The sequence below is a fragment of the Galeopterus variegatus genome, unplaced genomic scaffold, assembly GCF_000696425.1.
Source record: "Galeopterus variegatus unplaced genomic scaffold, G_variegatus-3.0.2 Scaffold712, whole genome shotgun sequence".
Lineage (NCBI taxonomy): Eukaryota > Metazoa > Chordata > Mammalia > Dermoptera > Cynocephalidae > Galeopterus > Galeopterus variegatus.
Window position 1 is genome coordinate 347,981 of NW_007726823.1, and position 10,192 is coordinate 358,172.

General features: G+C 38.4%; 1 protein-coding gene across 1 annotated transcript in view; it reads right to left on the reverse strand.

Annotated features, from left to right (window-relative positions):
* LOC103589677 (zinc finger protein 407-like) overlaps positions 1–10,192 on the reverse strand; it is a 344,176-nt gene that overhangs the window by 152,570 nt on the left and 181,414 nt on the right. The window contains exon 8 of the mRNA XM_008571718.1: positions 6,054–6,232. Coding sequence (XP_008569940.1) covers positions 6,054–6,232 — 179 coding nt within the window. The remainder of the gene's footprint in view (positions 1–6,053; positions 6,233–10,192) is intronic.

Sequence of the window (10,192 nt, forward strand, 5' to 3'; positions counted from 1 at the left end):
GATTTGTTGCCTAGATGATCTGTCCAATGCTGAGAGGTGTGTTCAGGTCCCCCAATATTACGGTAGAGCAGATGCTTCTTCTGTCACTCTGGAATGGGCTTTGTGGAGAGAAACATCCCCTTCTTTTCTTTGGTCTCTGTTGGTGACTCTCCTTATGTCAATGCACCCCAGTGGCTGGTGGACCAACTGCATGGTGGTTGTGATGTCTAGCTGCTTTCGTGGCAGCCATGGTTACTGTGGTAGCTGTGGTGAGCTACCCACATGGAGGTGATATTTTTGGAATGCTCCGTGGCACTGGAGGTGTGCCTGGCTGTGGGGGGAGTCCAGTCCCTGGCTCCATACCTCGGGTCCCCAGGCAGGCCCTGAGGCACTGATGGTGTGCCTGGCTATGGGCAGGGGAGCCCTGGCGGGCTCCGAGGCACTGATTAATATATATTTTTAAATGATTGTCTTGAAAATAAAATCAATTTAAATATGATATAAAAGTATAACAGTAGAAAAATAAATTATGAAAAATACCATATCATCATTTAATGCTTAATTTTACCTGAAAAGAGAACACTGTTCTAATTACCTTTAGAAAAGACATAAACATTTACTACATTTAAAGTCTCAGCTTCTGAGAGAAAAATATAAAATAACTAAATCAACCTCATAGCCTCAGTGCTATGCTCATACTCTTAGAAAGTGACCACACTATCTCTGGGTCTTGCAGTGAGCACTCATCCGTGAGCAGAGTGTCACTCAACAGCAAACAGGCTCTTTGAGTGACAGAAGCATAACGGTTAAGTCTGTTCCTTGGAACTTGTGAGAAAATACATCTCTTTCTTCTTAGGTACAATCAACAGAGGCTCAGCAAGCTCCCCTGAGCCCTTGCCTTTGGCCTTTTCTGTCTTCATACCCCCTCTTCCTTTGGGGTTATGTTTAAAGCATTCTGAGATATAACCACTGAGTGAACTACGCATGAAGTCAGATTGAAGGTCACATGTATTGCAAACAGACATGTATTTAATTTGTTCTCTAGGTGCAGTGAATGAAAACCAAGCTTATTCATGGAAAAAAGAGATGACAAAAATACAATGGCTAAAACTGTAGAGATCAAATCAAGATCATTTCTGAAATGAAACAAATTTCACTAAATAGAAAAAAAAATATACAATGACAAAAAATTCGGACCACTTTGATGTTAATTTTGTGGGGATTAATGTGATTGTAAAACCTCATCATATTAGATATAGAGTGGACATAAATGAACTGCTTTAGAAATCTGGAGGAGGAAGGAATGCTGTTTTTAAAAAGTATATACAGAAAAGTACATAACTCACAGGAGAGTTTGATGAATTTTCTCCAAGTGAACACAACAGTGTCCCAATATTGGGATTAAGAAACAGAATGTCACCAATACCAGTGTGCCTCATTCCAGTGAATGATGCCCACAAAGGAAAACATACCCTGACTTCTAACACTGTACATTTATTTTGCCTGTTTTTATATTTAACGTAAATGTAATCACACAGAATGTACTCCTTTGTGTCTGGCTTGGTTCACCCAATGACAACACCATGATATTTATTTCACATTGTTCCTTGTGCTTGTAGTTCATTCACTCTCACTGACATAGAGTGTTCCTTATGTAAATACACAACCTTTTCATTCCACTCGATGGACATTTGGGTAGTTTTGATTTTTGACTATGATGATATCAATAATTACATTAAGTATACATACTAAAGTAAAAGACTATTTCACATAAAAGACCAAATTGTCCAGGCAGATAAAGAAACAAAACGCAACTATATGCTGCTTATAAAGAAGCTGGTGTAGCTACATTAATACGAAAGAGCAGAATTGCTACAGATACAAAGGAACACTTCATAATTATAAGGAACATATATATACTCTTTATTATATGTGTGTGTACATGTGTATGTGTATAAAACAATCATAAAGTTCTAAGTACCTAGTGATATATCTTCAAAATATATAGAGCCAAAGTTAACATAATTAAAAATAAAAATAGACAAATCCACAATCACAGTGGGAAACTTCAATATACCTCTCTCTCTTTTTTTCTTTTTGCGGCTAGCCAGTATGGGGATCTGAACCCTTGACCTTGGTGTTACGAGGCTGCGCTACCCCTCTGAGTAGCTGATAGATCAACATTAAAAAAAATCAGTAAGAATACAGGCAATCTGAACACAGTGAAAAAATTTGACAAAGAATGTAGACTATGGCACCAAACCACCAGTATTTACATTCTTTTCTAGCATGTCTCAAACATTTACCAAAACTCACCATTTGCTGGGCATAAAGTAGCCTATGCAAATTTCTAAAGACTAAAATAATTCAGATTATGTTCTGCAAACACAGTAAATTTAAACTAGAAATCGGTTTCTATTACCGTTTTAATAGTTAACCAAGAGATAATCAGAAAATCCCAAACTGCCTGGAAATTGAATAATACATTTCTAAATAAACCATGGTTAAAAAAAATAAATAAGCCACTTTTCCCCTGTGTTTCAAACAGGGTTACAACTAAAATTAAAACTCACATACAGCCTTTCATTCCCTGGATTTTGAAGTGTAAAACAATACCAAAATCATTTTCCTAGTCCCCAAAAAGCATTGAGAAAAAATACAATAAATCATCCACCTCTGCTAGACAGAGAAGAAAAAACAACTGGGCAGCCATTTAGGTTAAGGATTATCACAGCAAACAGTTTACATATAGTATTATCTCATTTAGATCACATGAACACTGTGTGGTAGAAGCCAGTAGCACCATCTTGGAGAGGGGAAAACTGAGGCCCACAGAGTTAAACAAAGTTTCCAAAGTCATATATCAAGGGAATGATAAAGTTTAAGTTAGAAACTATCCTGCCCCAAAGACCACACCAAGAGAAACACAGGATGCTGGAGCTAGGAGGAACTAGAAATAATTCATTAAAACTTCTAAATTCACTGATAAGGAATCTGAAGCTCATAGATCTTCAAAATGCCCAATGTTACAAAGTGGCACAGCAGGGACCTGAATCTGGTCTCCTCAAAGCTCCAGTTTTATGGTATTTGCATAAATTACATTACCTACAAAACTGCAGTTATACACCAATGTAGAGATACCAGGCGAATAGCACACCCAATGAAAAACCTCTTCCTGTGGAACATTTCAAACAAAAAATAAAATACCTTATTTTAATATGTATATTTCCAAATATCATCGCAACTAAAATTTAAGATACCCCAAATCGCACAATTTATGGTCTTTTTCTGCTGCTAAATGTTAAATGTTTTTCTTCTTAGGGAATTCTAGAAGTCTCATCTACATGGCATAGCCAAGTCAGGACTAGAGGGAGATTTTTTTTGGAGGGGGATGGTGCTTAGGGTAGTTTTAAACTCAACCCTTTATTAAAAGAACTGCATACTATATCACTGAATTTTGAGTTACAAAAGTCTCAACATGTTAACCTTGCAGATAGCAGGAGAATGCAGCTAAGAGTGTCCTTCAGGACTGGATGTGAACTACCCTTAGGTTTTCTGCCACTCCATTGTGTTTTAACAACCTCCTGTCATTGAGTTCTTCAACTACAGTGCCTAATACCAACACACAACAACAGGTAATTAGGGCAGTGACAATGTGATTCAAATATTACCCTGAAATGTATCACAGGTGATTTAGAATTCTGAGGTTCAAAAAAAGCTACTCTAAAGAACTTTACCCTATTTAAAGTTTTCTCTTAATAAGCTAGTTTATTAAACCAAGAATATTACTGAAGAGCAATATTGCCACACATAGGAAAGAATAAACAGGCAACACCCCCAGATGTATAACTTGGATTTCTTTTGTGAAAATTCTTGGGAATGCTACTATGACTTCTGTAGAAAAATGTTTCTAACATAATTATAATATAGAGAAAACCAGAACTATATACACACGAGCACCACACACATGCACAAGGGAACAAGGATGATTTTTCTTGAACGTTTTTGGTAACAAATGAGATCTCAAAGCACATCACCAGGTAACATTCTGCCTCACTAGCACAGTAAGAATGTAAGGAAGGCAGTCTGCCCTTACCACGCAGAACCACAGTGAACAACATTTCTAGGGTCTGCAATTAGCTGTCTTCCCTTTCAGCATTTGTTTCTTTTAAAAGTTATAGATACTTTATTTATTATTGTCTGACTGGTGCAAGGGAAGGGAGAAAGAGATAAGTCAGTGCTGCACCTGGGGTCGGTGAAGCACTACTACCCTGAAGAGGGGACTCTGCCGACAACCCATCATAACTTAGTTCATGTCGCTTGGCCGTTTCCTGAAGTGCCTCCTTTTGTAGGCAGTGCTTCCAGCCTCTGCACTGTCACACACTCATATTTATGAAGAACCCATAGGTACTGATACCAGAGATATTTCAACTTGACTCTATCTGTTTTTGTGAATTAAAGCTGATAAACTGTCTAGTGCAAAACCTTTACAGTGATAAACTCATCGAAATAGGAAGAACAGAAACCTGTTTTTGTTTGTTTGTTTTCCAAAAATAGCCCTGGATACAACAGAGATATTACTAAATCAGAGATTCTACCATCACTTAAATAAGTCAATCATATAAACACTGACTGAGAAATGTGAAAGAACACATCAGCAAAAAACAACTTTATATCCATATGCTGTCAAATGTATTAAGAATATTATTCTAACAACAGAGATATTACTAAATCAGAGATTCTACCATCACTTAAATAAGTCAATCATATAAACATTGACTGAGAAATGTGAAAGAACACATCAGCAAAAAACAACTTTATATCCATATGCTGTCAAATGTATTAAGAATATTATTCTAACAAATTATTCATCAAGTTCTATTTCCTTCTATGTAGATATTACATGAGCAAATATTGTTTCATTGTTTTAGAAAACAGAGTCTTGTATTTTAGTTGGGATTTCCCATGACTTTCCAACACTATTATAGGGATCCCCACCATAACCACCTCTGCCAACCACCTCCTTTGTATTGCACATGATAGATATAAAATGTTCTGTGCTAACAGCTTCATGGCTATTATCTTTTTTAATTCTTACAATGACCCTATTAAGCAGGCACTATCCCACACATTTATATATGAGAAATCTGAGGCCTGGTGAGGTCAGCCTGCCTGAGGTCATACTGCCAATAAGGAGAGAAGTAGAGTTTAAAAGTAGCTCTAACTGGTCCCAAAGCATCACAAAGTATCAACTGGCATTATTTAACACAACATTGCGTGTGCTAAATTTCAGAATGTTCCTCTAAATTTACTTCAGGGTAAGTACTTCCTCAAATAGGCCCCACACCCACAATCCATCGTTTTGTTGTTCTGCACCGTAAGAAGTCAATGCTCGAGGAGTACTTGTTAATTAAACAAAAAGTTGGGCTACAGGATCAGACTGTTTTACCCTGCAATTGTTGCTACATCTCTGATACCTTCCAGAGCAGCTGACTTGCAATCCCAGAGGCCTTGATAATCTTGGCAGCCACTGCCATCACCAGCAGGCACTTTCCTAAACCCAGGCAACAGGCCCCTCCTGATTGCTAGGAAACGGTGGCACTATGCTACCCCCAAGCTGCCTGACTCACTCTCCTCAGTCACATTCTTTTCCTTTCCAGATACTCACTGGAAAACGATGATGCAAAGAGGTAGGGCATAACATTCTAAATCACAAACATTTTTTGAAAAAAATTAATCATTTTACCAATTAGTCAAAATACAAAGCTCAAACAACTACTCTCATTTCAGTTCAACTATGTTTTGAATGTTTGCAATTACTAATTTTGTTGTCCTAGGATGACTATTTTGTCAGATTTGCTCTTTTGATAAAATACAGTTGAAAAGACCTGTGGGATCCCCTGAGTGGGATAAGAATGGAATGGACTTTTTTATAGGTCTTGAAACAGATACTATCACATACTCTACTCCATTAAAATAAATCATGGTACTGTACAAATAGCATTATAACTACTGTGTTCAATTCAATGAAATCCTGTTAAAAAATAAGTACTTTAATAGCTTCAGTCCCTTACCAGCATGCAGGTAAGCGAGGTCAGGGTTTTCAATATCAGGATGTTGTTCTTTCAAGTGGTTTCGGAATTCCACAGGAACGTTTGTCCCGTACTCACACTTGGGGCAGTTGTACATCTTGACTCCTTCATGCTTGCCAGTATGCAAAATGTGTTTGCGGATATTTTCAGCACAGTTTGACCTACCAAGAAAGAAAGAAAAGTAAATGAGATTAAGGTCAAATAGATAACATTACACCATAAATAATGGTATTAGCTAACATTTACACAGACCTTTCTACATGTCAGGTACTAGTCTAAGTGCTGTACTCATATAATAATTAACTTACATAATACATCAATCCTATGGGGCTGATAGTTTTCGAAATTCTGGTGTGAATTTCTAAGTTGGTCTTTTACCTTAGCAATTCATTTTTATGTAGTACTGAAAATACAAAATCCCAGGTTCTATTATTTTAATATTAAATTATTCTGGTACCACTTGAGGGCAGTGAAGGTGTTTGTTCATCCCCAGGAACACACCTACCACCACTGAGGGGTAGTACAAAAGGAAAACACTGTCACGTCCGCTGAACTTACAGCATTTAAGAAACAGACACTTTGTCTTTTAAGTTCTGTCAAGTGATTTGCTTCTAAGGAAGGCTCTAAAATAGTTTGATAAAAATGTGGTTAGAAACCGTCCCCTACCCCTGCTCCAATATTTGGGTGATACTGTAGTGCCAGTGAGTTTTCTGTAGTGGTTTAGGACTTTTAAAAGCAATGGACTGAAAAACACAATCAAGGACCCCTCTACTGTCTGTCAAACTGCCACTGAAGATGGGAGTGGACTCCTCTCACACTGCTTTCCTGAGGAACAAGAGTGCGCGCCCAAAACAATCAGAAATCTGGGAATGGGACAACAGGCTTCGAGGAGAACCAAGGGGCACGTTCCTACCCTGTCAGCACCTCCGCACCAGAGACCACATGCGCCCAAAACAATCAGAAATCTGGGAATGGGACAACAGGCTTCGAGGAGAACCAAGGGGCATGTTCCTACCCTGTCAGCACCTCCGCACCAGAGACCACATACCCAGACACTTTCCAAATACACACGCACACTGACTGCTTTCCTCTGGTCACTGTCATGTATAGAACAGTAATAAAAAGAGCCCTACACAAATTCAAGCAGGTGGTGAGGGGTTATCTAGAAAAAAACAAGAAGAACTGGGCTGGCCTCAGATTTCCTACAGGCAAAAATTAAATGCCAGAAGAAAACTGAGCAGTATGTTTACCAACATTTCCCCAAAATAATGCCTAAGAACAAAATCCTTCCAGATGTTCTTCGAAGAAAGGTTTCCATGACCAAATGACGGTGGAAAATGGTAGTTAGCAAACACATCTCACAATGCCCCTCAGGACTTTAGAGGCTCTAACAAGAAGCTTTATTTAGGTCAACATTGCCTGAACACTTCTAATTAGAATGACTTTTGTGTATAATACTCAATCACATTATGAGGTCTATTTCTCAGGGAATATTCCTTAGGAAATATTGGTCAAGAAAGCAAAAATGGTTATACCCAATAATTTACACTAGCTATTTTAGCACTCACATATAAAGGCAACACACAATGATAGAAATGCAGAGATGTGGTGAACACATTATCGACTCACTCATGGCAAAAGGAGTATGAAGAGGCGTCGTCCTAGCCAGGCAAAGTTAACGAAAATGGCACTCGGAACAGTATTTCTCAGACGCAGGGGGACAGGAATATCCTTCCCAACTGACACCTGGGCGAAGCTAATATGCAAATACTTCCTTCATGAATGAGCATCCTGCATTATAAGAAAAGTCCCATAACTAGATCCAAGATATGCCTTTGGAAAAGCTCCTGCTACTTCTCTGCCACTTCCAGGCAGGGTCTGTCATCCAATGCACATGCCCAACTAAATGGAGTCAAAATGATTAAATCGGACAAATGAAATCCCTCTATGCCCAGGAAAAAAATGACTAGAAAGAGACACATCAAAATGTCAGTGCAGTAATACTACAATACCCACTTCTCTTTACTTCCAAAAATACTTTAAGGGGCCGGCCCGGTGGCGCACTGGAGAGTGCGCCGCTTGGGAGCGTGACGGCGCTCCCGCCGAGGGTTCGGATCCCATGTGGAGACCGGTTCCCGCTCACTGGCTGAGCGCGGTGCGGGCGCAGCACCGAGGGTTGCGATCCCGTTGCCGGTCCCCGGTACGGGCACGACACCGAGGGTTGCGATCCCGTTACCAGTCAGTAAAAAAGACAAAAAAGGAAAACAAACAAANCAGTACGGGCACGACACCGAGGGTTGCGATCCCGTTACCAGTCAGTAAAAAAGACAAAAAAGGAAAACAAACAAACAAACAAACAAACAAACAAAAAAACCAAAAATACTTTAAAGATTTATATATTAACAAATAAATTTTTAAAAAATTAAAAATGATACCACCACCTTTAAAAAAAGAACTGTAATAATGGTGATTTCCTGAGCTATTTGCAGTTTACTTTGGGCAAGGGCTATGTCAAGCTGGGTGTTAAATTGCTCTCAGAATTTAAACTAAATATATGTAAGATAGTAAATATATACACACACAGCTTATTTCTTTCAAGTCACTAGTGAATTATCAAATTCACTTTTTATATAAATTCCTCATTTTTAATTAACAATCCCTGTAAGAGGCATAAAAAAATAAGCACCTAATGTGTGCCACACACTGCCACTGGTCTGGTGACTTCAAAGGCATCATGTGACCCTCTGAGATCGAGATTGCTAAAGTAATTTTATGGAGAAGCAAGGAAATATCACAAAGATAAGGTGACTTACAAAGCTTACACAGCTAGTAAGCGGTTAAGGCAGAATCTAAATCCAGGTTTTCTGTTTCCCGGCCAGTATGTCTTCAAGCACACCCAGACTGCTTTCCTTACCGTATTTACATATCAAAGATACCAGCACATTCTAAGGATTATACAGTCTCTCAAATGTATAACTATCCTCGGAATAATAGCTCTGGATCATGTGATGGAAGTTACATAGAAAAACATCCAAAGGCAGATGACACAAATGTCTACTTTTGCAATAGTTAAAAGGAAAAGGACCATTTTTTGAATTCCTCACACTAGCTGGGTAAACTGTTCCAAATTGCTCCCTTAATTCTGCAGATCTCCAATTTGTTTTCAACAGCATTACAGACACTTCCTAAATTCACCATTGTTTACTGACACTGGAAAGAGAAAACAAAAAACTACTACTGTACTTAATTAGTACCGTTTATCAGGAATTTAGATTGTTTGGTACCACCAATATTACTTCCTTATGTAAAATGCTAGGCATGAAGCAACATCGAAGACAATAATCAATCAAGTGAAGAAATTAAAATTGCCAGAATAAATACATTTCAATGTATGATGCATAATTAAATGGGGAACAACATAAACAAAGAATCCTAATGTTCAGGGAAGGAAGGAAGAGATGACTTTGAAAACAGAATATTTTGTTTTCAAGAAGGGTGTATCACGGACAAAAATAAACCAGTATCTTTTAGGAATTGAACAGCATATAGAATCCAACAGTCAGGAGACTATCACTGAAATAGGTAAGGCATGTTTGTGGGAAAAGGAAGAGGTAAGAGGATGAAACGAGGTGAGACGCTTTTTTTTTTTTTTTTTTACTTAAAAATATAAAACAAGAAAGAAGTAGTGTGGAACCTGAGATTTTAAAAGGTATTAAGGACCATTCCACACATATATACTTACACATATACAGATATGTATGTATACATATTTTTATATGTGATACATACAGTCTTCCTTCAGTATCCATGGGGTGTTGGGTCTACGGCCTCCCCCAGACACTAAAACTCCACTGATGCTCAGGTCCCTGATATAAAATGGTGTTGTGTTTGTATATAACCTATGCACATCCTCCTGCATATGTTAAATCTTCTCTAGATTACTTGTGATGCATAATACAATGTAAACGCTATGTAAATAGTTGTTACACTGTATTGTTTAAGAAATAATGACATGAGGCCGGCCCAGTGGCGCACTGCTATAGTGCGCCGCTTGGGAAGTGCGGTGGCGCTCCTGCCGAGGGTTCGGATCCCACATACGGACCGGCGGCTCACTGGCTGAG